The sequence below is a fragment of the Pristiophorus japonicus genome, chromosome 16 (assembly GCF_044704955.1).
Source record: "Pristiophorus japonicus isolate sPriJap1 chromosome 16, sPriJap1.hap1, whole genome shotgun sequence".
Classification (NCBI taxonomy): domain Eukaryota; kingdom Metazoa; phylum Chordata; class Chondrichthyes; family Pristiophoridae; genus Pristiophorus; species Pristiophorus japonicus.
In genome coordinates this window covers 50,658,598-50,680,322 of record NC_091992.1, presented here as the reverse complement: position 1 = coordinate 50,680,322, position 21,725 = coordinate 50,658,598, and the positions used below count along the sequence as shown (strand labels likewise).

The 21,725-nt window shown below is 45.5% G+C and overlaps 1 protein-coding gene across 1 annotated transcript in view; it reads left to right on the top strand.

Moving 5' to 3' along the window:
• hip1 (huntingtin interacting protein 1) overlaps positions 1 to 21,725 on the top strand; it is a 308,542-nt gene that overhangs the window by 186,235 nt on the left and 100,582 nt on the right. The window contains exons 7-10 of the mRNA XM_070857288.1: positions 967 to 1,028; positions 4,911 to 5,051; positions 8,555 to 8,612; positions 11,760 to 11,835. Coding sequence (XP_070713389.1) covers positions 967 to 1,028; positions 4,911 to 5,051; positions 8,555 to 8,612; positions 11,760 to 11,835 — 337 coding nt within the window. The remainder of the gene's footprint in view (positions 1 to 966; positions 1,029 to 4,910; positions 5,052 to 8,554; positions 8,613 to 11,759; positions 11,836 to 21,725) is intronic.

Genomic DNA, 21,725 nt, shown 5'->3' with positions numbered 1-21,725 from the left:
TTATAGACTGTGCTTCTCAACAGACAGGTCTCCAGTGAGGGGCAGTTTTTTTTGCCTAATTCACTCAACGCAGAAAAGCATACCAGGCAATAACTATTCGTGCGAAGAAGAGCTTTCTGACATTGATTCTAAACTTGCCTTTTATCAGTTTGCTCCCATGCCTTTTTGTCCTGTAGTTAGCTTCCAATTTCAAATAGTGCTGTCGTAGAGCTTGACCAAAATGATGAAACCTGTGCCGAGCTGGGTTGGCTAATTGCTCCTCCCGTCTTCCTTTTAGTATTGTTCTCCATTTCTGTGATGTATTGGACTTTCTGTGATGCATTGGACTTCCTGTGCCCTGTTCCAGCTTTTTTCCATTTCACTGTTTTGCATCTTAAGTGCTTAAAAAGCGTTGTTCCATTGTAGGAAACAATATTCCAGGGCTGAGGTTGACATGTTTCCCCCCCCCCCTCTGACTGCCAGTTATTGTCTTCTATACATTGTCTTAACACCATCTCTCAACTAGTCCTTTACCAAGTTAATGATTCCACGATTTAGATTTACATGGGTGATAGAAAGGAAGCGGAGAGATTGGGTTTGCTGCTCACAAGGCCGTGGAGTCACCAGACAATTAATCCACTTCAGGATTCCTGCAAACACTTCCATGCAGCAGCTCAGTGAGTCCTTTTGTCAGCCTCTGCTGTATCTTACAGGTCTCCTGATCTATCTGGGAAGATGGTGGATCACCCTGTTCCGCGCAAACGACCCTCCTGTTGCAGGCCGACCTCCTAACCGCAGTGCTCTAATGCCTCTGGGAGGTCTGCGGGCATGGCCCGAGATTGGGAGCCAGCACTGCTTTCCTCCCAGATGATTTGTAAGGCCCACTTTACGTAGATGTGATGGGAGTAGTGAGTGGGCTGAGGGAATGTATGTGTGCGGCTGATAAAACCTTTGACTTGATGGGTGCCTTTTCTGTTCTCTTGTCAGTTTTCAGTTGACAGTGGAAATGTTCGATTATCTGGAGTGCGAACTCAACCTTTTCCAGGCAGGTAAGTTGGCATTTAGTAGCCATCTGTGTTTGTTTTTTAACTGAACTGAGTATAGTGTGGTCTTTTTTCTTAGCATTTTTCAAATGATTTTATCTGTGCCCTTGAGTCTCCCCACATTGCACAGCATTCCATCAGCCAAGTTGGTACTAATACGCCGAGGTCCTCACAAAATGTTGGCATGGACCTGACTGCAGGGAGATGGAGTGGGCGACACTCCCACTAGCTTTTAAAAGCTGTATAAACATCATCAGTTGCAGACTGTCCTTCAATAAACCTCTCTGTTTGGCTGAATTCTCGCCTCTGAATCTTTGAGTTCACACCCACTCCAGGTCTTGCACACATGGTCTAGGCTGACACACCCATGCAGTACTGAGGAACTGTTACTTTCAGACATGCCATCCTATGGATGGGACGTTAAACCAAGGCTACTCCAGGGCCCCAGGGCTGTTTTGATGTTTCAGGTGGATGTAAAATGCCCAATGGCACTATTTCGAGAGCAGGGAGTTCACCGAGTGGCCTTCCTCAACGAACACCACTTAAAAATACACAGTTTAACAGGAATTGATCTCAAGTTCTGTTTGTGGGACCTCAGTGTTGCACTTCATGTAATAAGTGATTGCGCTTCAAACAAAAAAAGTTGGACTTTAAGGACTTTGGGATGTCTTCAGAGACATGATAAGGTGCTATATAAATGCAAGATTATTCTTCCTTGGTTGATGACCTTCAGTGAAGATGTCGATTGCATAGAGCATCCTGGCCTTTGATGCCTGTGATATCTGCTGCCTGCAAAGAGAAAAATTCTTTGAAGCAGATTAAAAAGGCAAATCCATGAACTACACCATATATCTATCTAGCTAGCTATTGAAAGTTTTTGAGTCTGTAACACTTCAGACATCACCCTTGTTACAGATGCAAAACAATCTTTTTTTTTTAAAAAGGAAAAAAAAAGCAGTAATTTCTTGCTAATCTACAGATAAACAACCACTCTTTTATTGACCTTAAAATGTGCAATTGAATCGTGGCCTTGAAGGGACAGGCTGTATTAAACATAGCAGTGCCTTAGCTGCAGAATAATAAATTGTATGTTAAGGGTATCATGCTTCTATCCTCATTAAACCGCGTATCCTCCGACTTACCATGAGCAACGTACAGGTGATCTGCTTGTGTGTTTTAATGGGTAAGAAACATGAGGGTGCTCGAAGTATAGTCATATCTGTTGTTCAGGTAACTGTTTAGACCACTCCCGCGTTGTTATCCTCATCATCAAAGGCAGTCCCTCGAAATCGAGGAAGACTTGCTTCCACTCTAAAAGTGAGTTCTCAGGTGGCTGTACAGTCCAATCCAGGAATTACAGTCTCTGTCACAGGTGGGGCAGACAGTAGTTGGAGGAAAGGGTGGGTGGGGAGCCTGGTTTGCCGCATGCTTCTTCCGCTGTCTGCACTTGGTTTCTGCATGCTCTTGGCGACGAGACTCAAGGTGCTCAGCGCCCTCCCGGATGCACTTCCTCCATTTTGGGCAGCCTTGGGCCAGGGATTCTCAGGTGGCGGTGGGGATGTTGCACTTTATCAAGGAGGCTTTGTGGGTGTCCCTGAAACATTTTCTCTGCCCACCGGGGGCTTGCTTGCCGTGTAGGAGTTCCGAGTTGGATGTTATCTGAACCTCTCTTGAAATTGTTACCTTGTAATCTCACCAACACACAGCATACTGGGGTTCACTCTCTGGCCTTCTGTCAGGTACAAACCCCGATTGTGAGCTGTTCATAATGGGTCCATTATCTTTTTTAAGAATTTCTTCTGAAGAAATGTAGTAGCTTGTTTAGTGTTGAAAGACAAAATCTTGGGTATTGGCAAAGCAGGTTCTGTAGGACTTGGCTTCTCGTACTCCTTTCAGTATTAGTATATGTATTACATTTAAAAGTAAGCATTTTGTCAACACCAAGCAGTGGAAAATAGCTGAACTGAAGCAAACTCCTTTTTAACTTAATTCTTTTGAAATTAACATTTTAGATGAATATTAATGAAGTCTACAATCTAATAATGTTAGATGCAAAATCCAAATAACATGCATTACTGAAGTGTGGAGCTATACAGGAATCACATGATCTAATCATAAAGAAAAATACATTTATATCTGTTCAGTTTCACTCAATTCAGAAGTTTCCAAACAAATGGCTCTGTTGGCTGAGAGATAAGGAGCCATTCACAGCGGATACACAGTTAGCTCATTCAAATTACAGGAAGTCCTGTTATTTACATGGATGTGGCCATTAATAATGTAAATCAATGAACCAATTTGTTTCTAGATCAAAGAACATTGTGTGCTTCTCAAAAAAAGGAGAAAGCAATAAAAAAGTTGTGACTGTTACTCTTAAAATATTAGAACAATTGGAGATAGTGATGTTTCTGAATGAACCAAATCTGTCAGTTCTGTCGGCTATCGTACTCAAGACAGTGAAACAGTGTGCGTGAGCTGAGGTAAACGGGCTTGTTTCTGATTGGCTGAGCCTGTGAATATGATGCCACAATGTGCATTGCTAAAAAAAGATGTGGTTAAATACTTGAAATAACCAGACGACATCATTGAAAGATGGGCATGTTTCGCTAACCTGGTCATCACTGGATTTGTTAACCAAATTTAGATTTTTTGAAAAAGCCTCTTGTTGATTTTGAACAGAATGATAAACTTCTTGCGTGTAGGTCTAATCTTTTAAAGAGGGATTTCAATGACTGGGTATCTTCGCCAATCTGTCCTGCAATTGAAGGATTTAAAATGAGACTGACCATTCCGGTGTTGTCTCCAGAGGGTATATTTTCCAATTGCCTTGCTGGATGGCACTGGAGTGTAGTGGGTGGTGGGGCGAGAGGCAAATAACTTTGGCCAGAAATCCAGATAAGTAGCTCTGTTCAACAAGGTGTAACCGGCCGTTCAGGATACACAATTAGATCATTTAACTTGCAGGAGTTCTCACTATTTACATGGATGTGGCCATTGATATTGCTAAATCTCTACCACTTTTGCACTGGCGTCATCTTCTAGACGGCCAAAAGTGCTCCCATCCAAAAACGGGGCAGAGCTTCATTTAAATGTTATAATGGACGCAAATTGGATGTAGCTTGATTCCCCATCCAGTTAAGACAGGATCTGGCTGTACACTGGAATTATTGAAACTGGAGATGATTAAGGTCCAGTGAACATATTCACGGAAGGAAGGGTGATGTCACAAAAGCTGGAATTGCCTGGACGAGTAGAGAAATTAAAATGAGTTGAGAAAGGCTTCTGAAAAATCTAGGGCTATTCATAGAAAAGAAAATTGAGTTAAATATAGAAAATATAAAGGGGAAGCAAAAAAAAATTGGCAAGGCTAAGAGGTCAAACTTTAGAGCATGGAGGAGGTAATTTAGCCCATTATCTTTGTGTTGGCTCTTTGCTATGACATTACAAAAGTAATCCCACTGCTCTGCACTCTCCCCACTGACCTGTATCTTCCTCAAATATTTATCTAATATTTCTTTAGAAGATGCAATAGTCTCTGCCTCCTCCGTTTCCTATGACAAAGCATTCCATGCTCCAACACCCCTCGACAATTGGGCAATGCATTTCTGAGTTGACCCACTGTGATAATTTAATTAAACCAAATATCTTATTGAACTCTCAAAATACATACAGCAGAGCTTTCCTGATTTATTGCTTTCAGGGGACACAACCAATGTATTTTACAGATGGCCATTTTCTATGGGTTCTGAGGGAGTAGATTATTTAACCGGTTTATGTCTCTGTGTTGTACTGCACTGATGGATTGCTGAATGTGCTTTTTTTAATGTCTTATTCAGTGCAGTTGTTGTAGTTCCGTGTAGTGAAACACTGTGTCCCTTTATTTTGCAGTCTTCAGTTCCCTGGACATGTCGAGATCGGTCTCTGTAACAGTGGCTGGCCAGTGTCGATTGGCTCCTCTAATCCAGGTTATTCTCGACTGCAGCCACCTGTACGACTACACAGTTAAACTCCTCTTCAAATTGCATTCCTGTAAGCATGAATGTATAATTCACTCCAAAGGCCACCGAGTATTGTCGATGTTTCTTGCAAGGCAGCGCAGTACAGATACTGCTGCTCGGCACCATATAATTAGAGTGGGTGAGTAGGCTGCAGGCCTACAGCAGACAGGAGTGTGCTATTGAACAGGTTATATGTTGTATCACAATGTTCTATATGGGGGCCCTTGCTAAATATTGACATTTTCCTGTCTTCACTTCCAAAAGGTTATGTCAGTTACCTGAAGGGAAATAGTACCATCATTTCAAAAAAAATCATTTTTTAATTATACAGCAATAGAACCAACTAATGAGTTTTTAAAAAACCCCCTTGTGGAGTCCAACTTGAAATATTGTCTTCAGCATTCCCTCTCGCAGCTACTGACCAAAATTGGCAACACTGGACTGAGATTTTCAGTCACAAACTGCATTTATGAGGTATCTGAAAAACAACCTAATCTAAAAACAGCTAGCTGCATCTGTCACGGACCTCAGAGACTGCCAACTGGCATTAATGTAGACTTTCTTCTTTCCTTTTCCTTGCTTTTTTTCTCTTTCTCTGTTCTTTCTGTGCTTTTTCGCTCTCCGTCGAGAGTTGATAAAGGCGTGACTGATGTACATTTCCCTCTAACTGGGTGTCTAAATGACTGGGCCGTGGACCTCAGTGATTTGGTGCCACTGTGCTCTATCTGAGGCTGCCATGGAGGGAAGGAGAGAAGGCCAGGGGAGCAAATCATAAAATCTAGCCACAGATTGTGCACTGCCATTAAAGCCATGTGACAGAATCTGTGCTCACTGCATACAGTTGCGGCAATGCTACAGACTGCAATCGAAAGGTAGCTGCAAACATTGTGATTCATTCAAAAAACAGGTGGTTTACAGTAAATTAGTCACATTATTACACCAGTAAATGCAGAACTTTACAATGGAAGCAGCCAAGACAGCTGGGATCGGTGAAGAGGTTGAGTCTAGGTCTGTGGGCACGGTGATTCTGGGTGATGGGGGCCTGTGGGCACGGTGAGTCTGGGTGACGAGGGTCTGTGGGCACGGCGAGTCTGGGTGATGGTCTATGGGCACGGTGAGTCTGGGTGATGGTCTGTGGGCACGGTGAGTCTGGGTGATGGGGGTTTGTGGGCACGGTGAGTCTGGGTGGCGGGGGTCTGTGGGCACAGTGAGTCTGGGTGATGGTCTGTGGGCACGGTGAGTCTGGGTGACTGGGATCTGTGGGCACGGTGAGTCTGGGTGGCAGGGGTCTGTGGGCACAGTGAGTCTGGGTGATGGTCTGTGGGCACGGTGAGTCTGGGTGACGGGGGTCTGTGGGCACGGCGAGTCTGGGTGATGGGGGTCTGTGGACACGGCGAGTCTGGGTGACGGGGGTCTGTGGACACGGCGAGTCTGGGTGGCAGGGGTCTCTGGGCACAGTGAGTCTGGGTGATGGTCTGTGGGCACGGTAAGTCTGAGTGGCGGGGGTCTGTGGGCACAGTGAGTCTGGGTGGCAGGGGTCTGTGGGCACAGTGAGTCTGGGTGATGGTCTGTGGACACAGTGAGTCTGGGTGATGGGGGTTTGTGGGCACGGTGAGTCTGGGTGGCGGGGGTCTGTGGGCACTGAGTCTGGGTGATGGTCTGTGGGCACGGTGAGTCTGGGTGACTGGGATCTGTGGGCACGGTGAGTCTGGGTGGCAGGGGTCTGTGGGCACAGTGAGTCTGGGTGATGGTCTGTGGGCACGGTGAGTCTGGGTGACGGGGGTCTGTGGGCACGGCGAGTCTGGGTGATGGGGGTCTGTGGACACGGCGAGTCTGGGTGACGGGGGTCTGTGGGCACTGAGTCTGGGTGGCAGGGGTCTCTGGGCACAGTGAGTCTGGGTGATGGTCTGTGGGCACGGTAAGTCTGGGTGGCAGGGGTCTGTGGGCACAGTGAGTCTGGGTGATGGTCTGTGGGCACGGTGAGTCTGGGTGGCGGGGGTCTGTGGGCACGGTGAGTCTGGGTGATGGTCTGTGGGCACGGTGAGTCTGGGTGACGGGGGTCTGTGGGCACGGTGAGTCTGGGTGACTGGGATCTGTGGGCACGGTGAGTCTGGGTGGCAGGGGTCTGTGGGCACGGTGAGTCTGGGTGGTGGGGGTCTGTGGGCACGGTGAGTCTGGGTGGCGGGGGTCTGTGGGCACGGTGAGTCTGGGTGACGGGGGTCTGTGGGCACGGTGAGTCTGGGTGACTGGGATCTGTGGGCACGGTGAGTCTGGGTGGCAGGGGTCTGTGGGCACAGTGAGTCTGGGTGATGGTCTGTGGGCACGGTGAGTCTGGGTGGCGGGGGTCTGTGGGCACGGTGAGTCTGGGTGATGGGGCTCTGTGGGCACGGTGCGTTTGGGTGACCGGGATCTGCACAGACGGTGAGTTTGGGTGACCGGGATCTGGGAGGCTGAGTTTGATTGGGGTTTGGTCAGCCTGATAACTATGTTTACAGTTTTCAAACTAAGCTATTGAGGATACAAGCTTTGTATCTGTTCACTGGGACGCACTGCACTTAGTTAAGTCTAGAGAGCTGAGTTGCAGGTCAGCAAGGTCCAAGACTTGAGGATCACCAAATGTGCACCGGGTATTGGAGGGGGCCCCTGGCCAGAGCCTCCGTCCTGTGAATTTTTAGTTTCTCTACGTCTATCAAAAGCAAACCATCAACTACAGTTCTTTCAGAAATGTCTGGAACAGAAGCTTGGGGACTGTTGTCAGTCACATCATTGGGATAGGGTTGCCAACCCTCCAGGATTGGCCCGGAGTCTCCCAGAATTAAAGGTTAATCTCCAGGACACTGCTGCCAGCAACATCCAGGAGAAAAATCAGAGGGGCTTCAAAGGAAAAGAATAGTGCCTTTCTTGAACGCTCTTGTTTATTAGTTATAAAAAAATATCGCAGATTGGAATATAGGCTGTTCGACCAAGCGGGGCAGTTGGAGGCGGGAAGTTATGTGATGAAATCTCCAGGAAATCATCCAACCAGAGTTGGCAACCCTACATTGATACAGAAATTAAATGGAACGGGTGCCGGTAGACTACCTTGCCTCACTCCCCTTTCAAGTGGGAGCGATCGAGAGGGGTTTAGTCCATCTTCTACTTACACTCAAACTAAAGTTGGAGCTTGAGTATTAATCCAGGATTCAGCCTTGACATCGTATATTTAGAGAGCAAATATGTTTTTATCCATCAGCTGACTTGGTTACTTGATGTGAGACTCCACTAAATTCATTCTGATTAATGAACTAGCAAAAAAAATCATAAGTTGGGAAAAGGTTAAATGATTTAAGCCTGCTGCACCACACAGTGATCTGGTGTGTGTTGGATTATATAAAACAACATCCCCTTAAGTATTGGGAACACGCTCAAAGCAATTAAAGCTGTTTTTAAACATTTTTATATGTTATGTAACTAATCCAATTAGCTGACTTTTATATCTTTCTGCCAAACTGCTTTATTGAAGTATCCGTTTTTAAAATTAATTTTACTCCACAGGTCTCCCGGCAGACACGTTACAAGGCCACAGAGACCGATTTCATGAACAGTTCAGAAAGTAAGTAGAAACGAGCACTTTGCTCCTGTCAGTGCTTTACTTCAGACTGATTAACATTCTGGAAGCGGGATAAAGGCTGTCTTATATTACTGTTCGTCTTTCATTGCCATTTCCAGTATAATGTGTATCCCAGCAACCACTTAGTGTTAATTTGCTGACTATTGGTGCTTTTGAAAGTCCGCATCTCCTAATGCACTGCTCAAGGAAGAGTTTCTTCATGTAATGCAATTTTTTTTGAGAACTACTACTTGTGCAGTGCTTTTGATGTTGCGAAATATCCCAAGGCAGTTCGCAATTTGCCGTCAGAATTGAGAGAGTAAAAGAAAGACTTGCATTTATATAGTGCCTTTCATGACCACAGGACGTCCCAAAGTGCTTTACAGCCAATACAATACTTTTGAAGTGTAGTCACTGTTGTAATGTAAGAAACGTGTATAAAGAAAGTTAAGGAAAGCACCATCACGCTTGATTTCATGACTCACTATGCAGTTCAACAGCCTGTCTGCCTTCAAATCTTGAATAAGTCAGAACTTTCTGCAGCTCAATATCAACAAGACCAAAGCCTCCCTATTTGGTCATCACCAGAAACTTTGTGCTCTACCCCCTGATTCGAGCCCACTTCCTGGATACGCACTCAAACTCAAGCCAACCTCAGTGTGTTGCTCAACCTTCAGCTTGGTTTCAAAGCCCATATTAAGTTCATCACCAAGACTCTCTACATTTCCCTCTAATATTGCTCCACTCTGTTCCTGCCTTACCCAAGTGCCTCTCAAACCTTCATTTAATGTCTTTAATGCCCTTTGTTACTACTACACTTAGCTTTTCCGAACGCCTTCCAAGCCAACCTCCTGCGACCCACCTTGCATAAGTTCCAATTCATCCAGAACTGTACTTCCCGCATCTATCCTGCACAACGTTCAATTCAGGTATCTCCCTTATCCTTGACCACCTCCATTGGCTTCCCATCCTTCACATCTTTTCAAAATCTTCAGTTAAAGCGATGTGTCCCTCCGGGGCTTCACACCTCTGCCCCCTCCCCTACATCCTGCTTGCACTCTTTGCTTTTTCTGTTTTTCTATGCAGAAAGTGAAATAATTGAATTACTATCTCTTGTTTGAGCCTGGAATTGCAGTCGGGTCAAATCTGCAGCTAAAACAATAGCGTACATTTCATTACAGTAAAGGAAACCGTGGAAAAGGGGGGGAAAGAGAAGAAAAACATTGCAGATGCTGGAAGTGAGCTTCCACATGCATGCTGACAACATCCAGCGCTACCTCACCACCATCTTTTTTGACTGTTCCACTGCCTCAATGTTGTCAAAGTTCTTGTTTGACATCCATTCTTAAATGAGCAGTAATTTTCTCCAGCTAGACATTGATAAGACCAAAGTCATTGTCTTTGGCATCCGCCACAAACTCTGTACCCTTGCTACCGATTCCATGCCCCAGCTAGGTCACTGTCTGGGGCTGCACCAGATGGTTCGACAACTTGGGTATAGTCGACCTTGAGTTGAGCTTCTGACCCCATATCCTCTCCTTCACAAAGACTGTCTACTTATGTGACAGAGCCTGCCTCTGCCCCGACTCGCCCCATCTACTGCCAAAACCCACATACTCGACTTGGTTACCTCCAAACTCGACTATTCCATTGCTAACCTGGCCAACTTCCCATTCTCCACCTCCCGAAACTTCAGCTCATCCAAACTCAGCTGCCCGTATCCTGTCCCGCACCAAATCCCGCTCACACATCACTCCTTTCCTTGCAAACCTACATTGGATCCTGGTCTCTCAATGCCTCCAATTTAAAATTCACATCCTTGTGTTTACATCTCTTCATAGACTTGCTCTCCTTACATCTGTTATTTCCTCCAACCCTACAACCCAACTCAAACTCTCCATTCATCTCACTCCAAGCTCTTGATCTTTCCCTCCTGCTTTGTGCCCGCATTGGCAACTGTGCCTTCAGCCATCTAGACCCTGGAATTCCTTCCCCAAACCTCCACCTCTCCTTTTTAAGACCATCCTTAAAGCCCTCCTCTTTGTTACCCTCCTATTGGGCCCAAGTTTCCACAAGAAAAAAAATGGGCGCCCCTCCGAGCTGGGCGCCCATTTTACGAGCCTAAAACGGGGCCAAAAAAAATCCTCGGTAGTCTGCACCTACTTACAAATCCTCTGGCCCTTGGCGCAGTCAGCACGAGCTGTGGGGGGGGCGGAGCCAGGTCCCGGCGCTGAAAACAGTGCCGGGACCTCTGCACATGCGCGCTACAGTCGGCACGCAAGTGCAGTAGCTCCAGGCGCCGAACTGTGTGGGAGGGGCCCGAAGCATGCAGCCCCTAGCCCTGGCCCAATGGCCTCACTGGGGCTCCTCCCACGGCCAGCTCCTGCTCCCCGCCTGACCAGACCCGACACCCGCTCCCCCCTCCCCCCCCCCCCCCCCGTGAAAACAGAACCAAAGTATTTGTTTAACTGGTCCGCCATTTCTTTGTTCCCAATTATAAATTCACCTGAATCTGACTGCAAGGGGCCTACGTTTGTTTTCACTAATCTTTTTCTCTTCACATATCTATAGCCAGCAAGCTTCCTCTCGTACTCTATTTTCCCCCTCCTAATTACACCCTTTGTCCTCCTCTGCTGTATTCCAAAATTCTCTCAGTCCTCAGGTTTGCTGCTTTTTCTGGCCAGTTTATATGCCTCTTCCTTGGATTTAACACTATCCTTCCCTTGTTAGCCACGGTTGAGCCACCTTTCCCGTTTTATTTTTATTCCAGACAGGGATGTACAATTATTGAAATTCATCCATGTGATCTTTAACTGTTTGCCATTGCCTATCCACCGTCAGCCCTTTAAGTATCAATCGCCAGTCTGATACTAAGCAGAGGTATTGCTGCTTAGAGCTTTGTTACTGGTGGTGGTCGAGCCAAGAGTAGTTTGAGTGGATAAGTTAAGAGCGTTGCACAAGAAGAGTATAGCACAACAATATGTTGGCTTAAGTGTGATTGTTCCATTGTGTATTTGTAACATCACACTAAATATGCCTTGTGACAACACTATAAAGGGTTTGGAGGATGTGCGGTAAGACAACTTTAATTTGACCTTTAGTGGCGTTTGTGGACTTAAACAATTTTACTGTACCTTTTTTTTTTTGCAGACTGAAAGAGTTATTTTATAGATCAAGCAACTTACAATATTTCAAGCGACTGATCCAGATTCCACAACTCCCGGAGGTAAGCTCCTTTGAAGATTAAAAATAGACTGATATGCTATTTGTCCACATTCTGTGCAAAGCAAACATTTAAATTGTTGCTGCTGGGAAGAAGATGATAACACCAACACCAGCTGACGTGTGTGTTCCGTCGGCTGCTCGCAGACTGTTTTCAAATCTGTCTCCTACTAATAAAAGAAACACTGAATATTATAGATTAAAAAAGCCAAATAAGGCCAACACACATTGAAATATAAACCTTTTAGTCTTGTGTATGGCAATACTATGCTAGGATTGTTACGAGTATTTATCACGATCCATAGGGAGGACAGTTTCACTTCATATTGAAGTCTTGTACTACATTTAGTAGTGTCAAGTGGCAGGAGCCACTTTATGGTCATCATTCTCTCAGAAACTGACCTGGACAAGAGCCAGCACGAGCATGTCACAAAATAGTAACGCACTGAGAGTTTTAGATGCATCTGTAAGCCACTTAAGAATAGCTGGAGCATGTATGAACACAACCTAGCTCCACTGTTTGTGATGTAACAGGTAGTGGGTAGGGTACTTTCAGCTGTGCTGATGTAATGTCTGCCAGGACTGTGGCGACTGCCATTGTCTGAAAATCTTCAGTGTGAGAGTGATGTTGCTTCATGTGACAGAACAAGGCTTTGTCAGTTCTAATTATTGTGTCACAACAAGAGGTATAGCGATACAAAATAATGTTTTGTGGAAATGAAATTGCCTCTGTTCTCTCAATTGTACACTGTGGTGTGACACCGAGGCAAGTTGTTACGATCTGGAATACACTGCCTGAAAAGGCTGTGAAAGCAGATTCAGTTATAACTTTCAAAAGGGAATCGAATATATACTTGTAAAGGAGAAATTTGTAGGGTTATGGGAAAAGAACAGAGAAGTGGGATTAATTAGATAGCTCCATCAAAGGGCTGGCACCGTCACGATAGGTCGACTGGTCTCCTTCTGTAGTGCACCACAAGAGGATTTACGTTTAAGAGTAAAGACGTCTTACTGCAATTATATCGGGCCCTGATGAGACCGCACCTGGAGTATTGTGCACAGTTTTGGTCTCCTTACCTAAGGAAGGCTATACTTGTCATTGAGGGAGTGCAACAAAGGTTCACCAGACTGATACCTGGTTTGGGGGGGATTGTCCTATGAGGCAAGATGGAGTAGACTAGGCCTATATTCTTGAGTTTTTAGAAGAACGAGAGGTGATCTCATTGAAACATATAACATTCTTAAAGGGCTTGACAGGGTAGATGCAAGGAGGATGTTTCCTCTGGCTGGGGAGTCTAGAACCAGGGGTCACAATCTCAGAATAAGGTGTCAGCCATTTAGGGCTGAGATGAGGAGAAACTTCTTCACTCAGAGGGTGGTGAATCTTTGGAATTCTCTACCCCAGAGGCCTGTGGAGGCTCAGTCTTTGAGGATATTCAAGACTGAGGTCGATAGATTTTTGGATATTAAGGGAATCAAGGGATATGGGGATAGTGCAGGAAAGTGGAGTTGAGGTAGAAGATCAGCCTTGATCTCATTGAATGGCGGAGCAGGCTCGAGGGGCCAAATGGCCTACTCCTGCTCCTAATTCTTATGTATGATTCTATACAGACCAAGGTGGTCTTGGATTTGAACTCCATCTGTACAGAGCTGGCTGATCTCGGCCAATGTTTTGATGAGGGTAGCTGTACTACCTTTCATCTATTATCCCTGTTAGGGAGTGGGAAAATCAGCCAGATTTCTCTCATTATTGGTATTCATTAACCTCTGCTGGACAGTGATGCCACGTGAGAAGAGCAGTTTGTTTGCTGTAAATGCTTTTCACCATCGGATGAGCCTGCTAATACACAAAGTGTAGGTTCACACATGAAGAATAGGCATTTAAGGTGAGGCACCAGAAGGCAGCCAGCATCTATGGGACTGTACCAAATCAAGAGTGTGACTCTCGGAGAGACGGGGAAGGAAAACATAACTCTTACTGGACCGCCATTATAAACCTTCATGATGGATTGTTCTTGACTGAATAACCAGTGTCCACAGCCTCTAAGGAGAGTTTTGCCTGAGGTCTTTGTTCCCATTGATCTTGTGACATTAAGGGGGCACTGCTCTTGGTAATCAATGTTTTTATATTTGTGCATGGCAATGAAGTAACGATGTGCAGATTATGAACATATTTGTTGATAAAGAAACCACAGCGCAGCATTGCAATACCCATCGGACTCGAGCAGAATTTGTATAAACACTAATCGAGCTTAATGTTAGTCCCTGTGTACCTAATGGAATCGCTGGAATATACATAAGAGACTTTCGCTGTGATGCACTGTTTGGGTTGGCAGCCAATTAGCACATTATACAGCGATAGAAATCTGGGCTTGGCCCCATTGTACAGGATGCATAACAGACACATGCCCGGCTGCAGAAAACCCACTGGGAAAGATTACTAATGCATCCTTCCATTCTGCTGTCTGCAACAGGAATGTGTGTATTTGCAGTGCTTTTCTGGCAGAAGCGACGACCTGTATTCAAAACGTTTGAGTTTGGAACACTTAGAATGTAAAGATGCCTGGAGCCAATGTTCTCTGTAATTTATTTTCCCCGTGTGCAGTTAAATTGCTGCGTGGCCCGCATGCGAAGCATCATTTCCAGCTGCAACAGCTGGTGAGCAGCCTGCGGGAACGTCCCGATCGATGCGCGCCCGTGCACCTTTTGGGGTGGGGGGGAGAATGTTGCCGGGGGGCTTTATTCTGTCCTTGGACAGTGGAGCCCAACTCCATGTTTGCATCCATTCCCAGTGCCTGCTCAGACTGACTCAGTCGTTCCCCCTAGGTAACATAATGGGGTTCTACATTGATTAGTGCAAGTACAGTGCCTTTATATTAGATGGCACATAATTAATAATTAATGTTGAGAGGCAGACACCGCGGCTCTGCTGGTGTCTAGGATCCGGCTGTTCATGATTCAAAGAGCAGCCAATGGGGACTGGTAACTGACTGCAAAAGAGGAGTGTTCACAGATTGTGGGCCACCTCAGTAATACTGAATCGCCTGTGGCACAGGTGGAGAATCTTGGGAAAACAGGCAACATCAAGTACGCTAGCAAGGCCTATGCTTCAAATATTTATAAGGAAAAATTGGATAATATGCAGTGGTCTCTACCTGATCGATTCCCTGTGGCAAAACAATCCATGTTTCAATAATTAAAGAAATATCTGCTAACAGCTCTCCTCCCTTTTTGTGACCGTTTTTAATTGATAATCCCTTGTGACTGAATCCCCAACCAGAGGAAATAGAGGGAACAAGGCAAGACTACCATCATTTTAAAAACCAATTCAATCTCATCTTGGCTGCCTTCACTGCACTAGAAACGGTGCCAGTATCTCAAGTCTCTTCTCACACCCAAACCGGATATTTTTCACCAATGCAAACAAAGTGTATTTACAGACTTTATATTTAAAAAGAGTCTCTACAAACTGCAACAAACAGAACATGTGTGTAAAATCAATCCCAATCACTTACAGCAGTGTGTGTACCCAATCATCTCCATTCTGGCCAGGAAATGTGGTGACACTGTCTGCAGCCTCATAGTCTCTGTAATCTCCCCCAGCCCCACAACCTCCCGAGATGTCTGCGCTCCTCTAATTCTGCCCTCTTGAGCATCTCTGATTATAATCACTCAACCATTGGTGGCCATGCTGCCTTTTGCCTAGGCCCTAAGCTCTGGAACTCCTTGCCAAAACCCCTCTGCCTCTCTATCTCTCTTTCCTCCTTCAAGACGCTCCTTATAACCTACCTCGTTGACCAAGCTTTTGGTCACCTGCCCTGAATCCTACTTGCGCGGCTTGGTGTCAAATTGTTTTATCTCCTAATACTCCTGTGAAGCGCCTTGGAACGTTTCACTGTTCAAGGTGCTATATAAATACAAATTGTTACGTAGTTTCATGTCCTTGCCATCCCGGTGAATCTGCTCTAAGCTCTCAATAGGCTTAATGTCCTTTCTATAATGGGATGCCCAAAACTGCTCACAGTATTCTAGCTCTGGTCTGATCAAAGTCTTATATAAATATATCATTACTTCTTTACTTTTGCACTCTATGTCCTTATTTAACTAATATTAACACTTGATTTTTTTCCCCAGGGGAATTAAGAGAAGGAATTCGAGGATAAATCTCCTAGTTTAGCACTCCCAGCACAGTTCTTTGTGCAACAGGACGACAGATCAGGAATTCGGGAGTCAAAATCATTCATTTTGATGGATGGAATTTGCTGCAGGCCATGAATCGGGTGTGCTGACCTTCCAACCCAAATCTTGATCTGCATTCCCTCACAAAAACTGAGTGCTAAATTGTAAAATTCACCCCTTAGCATCCCTTAAGGTAGGGGAACAACTGGTGCCTGCGGGGGAAACGCATGGTAAAATAATATATGGGCCCTGGGCAGCTCGAGTGGCTTTTTACTCACTCGGCTGCTGTGTTTATTCTACAAGTGATGTGCCTTCCGTGCTCAGCTTTCCAATTGCCCTCGCCTCTTGCTCCTACTGAATGAAACAATAATTAATAATCGCCGTTATATCCGTGTTCTGGGGCTGGAAGTCTTTGGCACTATTCACTCCTGTCAGCACAGTGATGGTATCCTTAAATCTTGCTGGTTGTGCACAGCAATAACTTGATCTGAACACTCAATTTTCCATTGTATCTCCTCTCAGTTTTCTCCTGAGTGGCTTTAATGGCCCTTGACTTTTTTTTGTGCAAGTTTCTAAGTTCTCGGACGGGAGCAAGATTGGACGACAAGTCTGGTGATTTCGAAAAGTCTTGCTCCCTTTTTACTCGCATCTGCTTTTTTGTGGAAATTAACAGTGCAACAGATAGCTCTTCATCACTCCGTCTATGTTAAATAAAGATTGAGAAAGCAATTAGGCTGCATAGAATTAATTTCACTGCTCGTGAGTTAAATGGAGGCTTCAACAGATTTTAATAGATATATTCATGGGTGACTAAATAATTTCACTGGCTACTCCTGGTAGAAGCATGTTCAGGTACATAACTACAAAGCGATTACCCATCTGTCCCATATTCCCACAGTTACAGTCACATTTCAATACTGTAGGATCCTAAGCTTTAAATTCAGCATCCACAGAAATGGAACATTGTAACTATTGGATTTTCTATGTGTAGATGTTTCTGTTTCGATCAAGTAGCAACGTAGCTTTTTGTTTACATTCCTCTTGGAATACCAAGTTCCCTTCCTCATCCTCACATTTTTCCCCGTCTCTCCTAAAGGTGCTGACTCATATTGGGGGCTAGAGTGTCAGCAGCCTTTTCATACCTTGCCCAAGTGGGCATTCCTCGCGTGAGCCAGACAATGCCAGCAGGCCATTCTATCATGCAGAGCATTGCAAACGAGCTTGATCCTGTCTTAACTTCACGCACACGCGCACTTTCCAGAAGGAGTCATTAGATAGTAATCAGAAGGAAGCACCTTATCATTTTCCCCCTCAGGAGCACTGGGGAACCGAGGCCAATTGCTGCACCCAAACTGCCGCGTCCGAGATCAACTAACTCCGGGATTGAGCCTTCTGCGTTTGTCTGGCTCAGTTCCACACTGCACCGCGCTGATACAAACTGAGCCACCAGGGGGAGCAGCTCTCATTTCCTGGATTGTCGCTGAGCGTCATGGATCATTCCTAGTCACTGACACCATTAACGTCATTTTGAGTTGTCACACAAGTATGTAAAGGCTGCCTTGAACTTGGCAAAATGGCTCATTGCCCAAGCTCTCTCTCTCTCTCTCTCTCTCTCTCTCTCTCTCTCTCAATGCAAAGAGACTGCAAGGTCCTGTTTCTACAAGAAATAAGGCTCCCACTTCAGTGAGGATTGGGTTCAGACCGAGAGTTGTGTCAGCAGTTATCCAGAAGAAAGACACCTCCTGAGGTTTGTTATTATCAGATCCTTGTGTTGCAGTCTCCTGGGGCTCACAGCCTATCCCAGTGTTAAATTATAGAACTGCTCAACCTCAGGGTCCTGCTGATGCATGGAATGTGACAGGGTGATTGAAGTGTCAAAATCGCCGACTGATGCATAGTGATATTTCCATCACTGCACAGTCATTGGCGTTTTCTAACGCAGCGGCATCCTGCTTGCACTGATCACAATGCACAGTGCAAAGAACTGACATCTGTCGGGTAAATCCGCTGATGGGCAGCTTGCAAACGCAAGAGTAAGTCATCGACAGAAGAGCCTCCTTTCAGAGATTTTTTTTTCAAAGCAGTTTTCAACGAGTCTCCACATCCAACTCCCTGGCAACCATTTTGTTTCCTCAAAAGTGGTAGGAGAAAGATTCCATCTTCTTCAAGGGAGGAGGAGAGGTTAATGAGAGAGGAGGAGACTGTTCTCAAGGACAAAACTATTTCCTATCATTTCTTCACTCTGATTCGGTTGCACATGTGAGATATGTTCTTGTTCAAATTGTTCAATACACTGGCTCTATATTCTTCCCTGTACTTTTTAACTGCAAGTGCTAAGCCATTTAAAATAACCGTGTCAATGTTTGTGGCAAAAAAATAATTTGTTATGAGTGATTAACAGTTTGCATGGAAAAATGTTCCCATAACTCCGGAATATTCACCTAGCTGGGACACCTGACTTCACGTCCCAGCGTTCCTGGATACCAGCAGGAACTCTATCCTAGACCAGTCGACTTATCACAGATCATGGTAGTTCCAGTATTTTCGATCCAATCTCCTGTGATTTGTCACTAAAGAGACTACGGGAAGAGTATGGAATAATTTTTAACTTGCTTCTCGACCAGATGTGCTGTTAGAGTTTTTCAACTGCAAGTTAACCAGATTTACTCATGAGACTAGCAATTTAAACCATTTTTTAAAGTTCTGTTCTCGGTCTCTTGTGCCCATCTGGGTTGCTTTAATTAATCTAAGAATGCGATTAGTCTGAATTTTCCAAAAGTAAATGAAAGGTCTTTCATTTTTAGTTTTTTTCATCTTGTCCTCAACTGAACTTCAGTTTTAGTTTTTTAGCATTGGTTCCTGATCCCGTATCATATGGAGACACTGCATCTTTCCCTCCTACCTGCTCCACCCAACTGCTCCTGTTGTTTTTGTGGTGGTGGCCCCTGACCCTGCGTGCCCTCTGCCCCACCCCCCGCCCAAATCGTGAACTTGGATACCGTGGCAGGTATACCCAAATTAACAATGCCCAATTCCTGTAACACTCAATCGCTGTCGCTGGATGGCCTCTCATTGCAGCCTGGCTCTCGGATCTCGTATAGCACATGGCCCACCTTTACCCTCTGCTATTTCTTTTGAAGTTGGACAGCCTCCACTATCGTGACCTAGGTTCATTCTGCCTGGGCCAAGTGATCCCCCGCCAGCTGACTTCCACTCCCCTTGTTTTCCTCTCTTTCTCTCCAACCGATCCTACTCGAGCTGATTTCCACGGCTCTCTCTTGCTGGTAGGTAGCTGCTGTGGGGAAAAGTAGAAAGATGGGAGATGTTAATGTTCGTGCACTGCGTGTGCTTCATCTTTTTGACACAACGGATTGCCTCGTGATTTTATTGCACTGGGATTGGCAGTGATGTGATTGTATCAGAGAGGGGACTTTTAAAGTCAGTTAAAAATACGAGTGAGCCTGATTATTGCATTACTGGCAGCATCTGCAGTCTCCTGATGTCTGCATTCTGGAGGTTGGCAACGCTGGTGTTCCCATAGCCACTGAGGGACTCTTGTTTACACAGCCTATTGCTGACTCCCCAGGGTTCTAATTTGCAGAAAAGTCCCATTGGACAGCAAGGCATTTGTTCTCTCCAAAAAAGGAATTGAAAGTTAGAGTAACTGTTAGAGTAAATGAGATTGGCATTACCAGGCTAACTGGGTCATAATTATATATAAGCAAACCATTTGCAGTGAAGCAACTACAACAACAGCCCTTATGGGTATTACAGGCAGCATTAGCCAAACATTTGGAGCTATCTACAAGAGACATCATTAATGCAGAGTCCAGAACAGCAATGCTGACGTTTTAGCCCATGGTTAGGCTTCAGAGTTCACTGAATTTCCAAACCAACTGTCCAAGGAAAAAGGCTTTTGGTGATCAAATTGAAACCAATTTGAAATGTTCCAAAAGTCACCAAGGCCTGAAAGCTAACCTTGCCGTGGATTCTAAAACCCAAGCCTGGTGAGCCGACAGTTAGACATTGCTGTTCCCCGGTGGGGTAACAAGGGGCCAGGTGAAGGATAGCCTTTTGCTAGCTATGCTTCCTCCACCTCCCCGACAGTTTAAGCAAGTACAACCTTGCCTCATCTGTTTTTGATTTGTTCTTGGGATGTGGGTGGCACTGCCTAGGCTGCATTTATTGCCTATGCCAAGATGCCCTGAGAAGTTATTGGTGTTTCCATGATGGCATTGGGTAGGAAATGCCTAGCAGCAGTGAAGAAACAGTGACTTCGAGGTGATGTTCCCAATGCTGGTTTTGTCTTTCTCAACAACCGCACAATTATATAGCACCTTCAATGTAGAAGAATATCCCAAAATACATCCAAAATGTAATCAGAAAAAAATGGATGCCACACCAAAGGAGTAGATCTTAGATGGGGTGACCAAAGAGATGCTTTTTAAGTAGGGCCTTAAAGGAAGGTGAAGATGCAGAAAGGTTTAGGGAGAGAATTGCAAAGCATGGGGCTAGGTTGCTACAGGCACGGCCAATGATGGGGCGAAGGGAGGAGAGGATGCACAAGAGGCCAGTCAGAGGAGCAGAGTATGATGGAGGTGGGGTTGTTGGACTAGGGGATGCTACTGATAGAGGAAGGGGTAAGGCCATGAAAGGATTTAAACATGAGGATGAGAATCCTACGTTTGAGGGGATGGGGAACCAGGAGCTCATGTAGGTCAGCGAGGATAGATGTGATGAGTGAGTAAGACTTGGTGCGCAATAGAATGCTGGCAGCAGAGTTTGGGATGAGCTAAAGTTTGTGGAGAATGAAGGATGAGAGATCAGCCAGAAGAGCATTGGAATGGTCAAGTCAGGAAGTGCCAAGCGTCGCTGTGGGTTCCAGCACAAGATGGGCTGAGGTGGCGGAGGAGACGAGTAGTTGTTCTTTGTGATGGAGAGGATACGGGATCAGAAGCTGAGCTTGAGATCAAATAGAATGCCAATGTTGCAAACAGTTTGGTGTATATGAAACGATGGCCGGGCTGGGGATAGAATTGTTGATGGGTACAGAATTTGTGAGGGGCCGAAGTCGGTGGCCTCGGTCCTCTCAATGTTTAACTCTAAGAAATTGCAGCTCATCTGACACTGGGAGTTTGACAAACAGCCTGACAACACAGAGGCAGTGAAAGGGTCGAAACAGGTGGCTGAGAGGTAGAGCTGGATGTCATCGTTGGAAGCTGGAAGCTGATCCTGTGTCTGCAGGTGATGTTGCCAAAGGGCAGCATGTAGATAAAGAAGAGTAAGGATAGATCCCTGGGCAACTTTGAAGGCAATGGTGAGGGGCTGGGCAGAAAAGGCTCTGGCTATGATCGGATAGGTAAAAATGGAACTAAATGAGGGCAGTCACACTGAGCTGGACAAGGGAGGAGAGGCTTTGGAGGAGGATGGAGTGGTTGAATATGTCCACAGTTGCAGAGAGCTCGGGGAGGACAGGGAGGGATAATGCACCACAGTTACAGAGGATGTCATTTGTGACTTTGGCTGGGACCGTTTCAGTGTTCTGGCAGGGCCGGAAACCTCATTGGCGAGATTCAAACAAGGAATTGCGGGAAAGATGGGCATGGATTGGGACAATATGGTCAAGGACCTGGGAGAGGGAAGGGAAGTTGGAGATGATGTAGGAGGGAGTAAGTGCTGTCAAATTAACTTAGAGTTGCATCAATTGCATGGGTA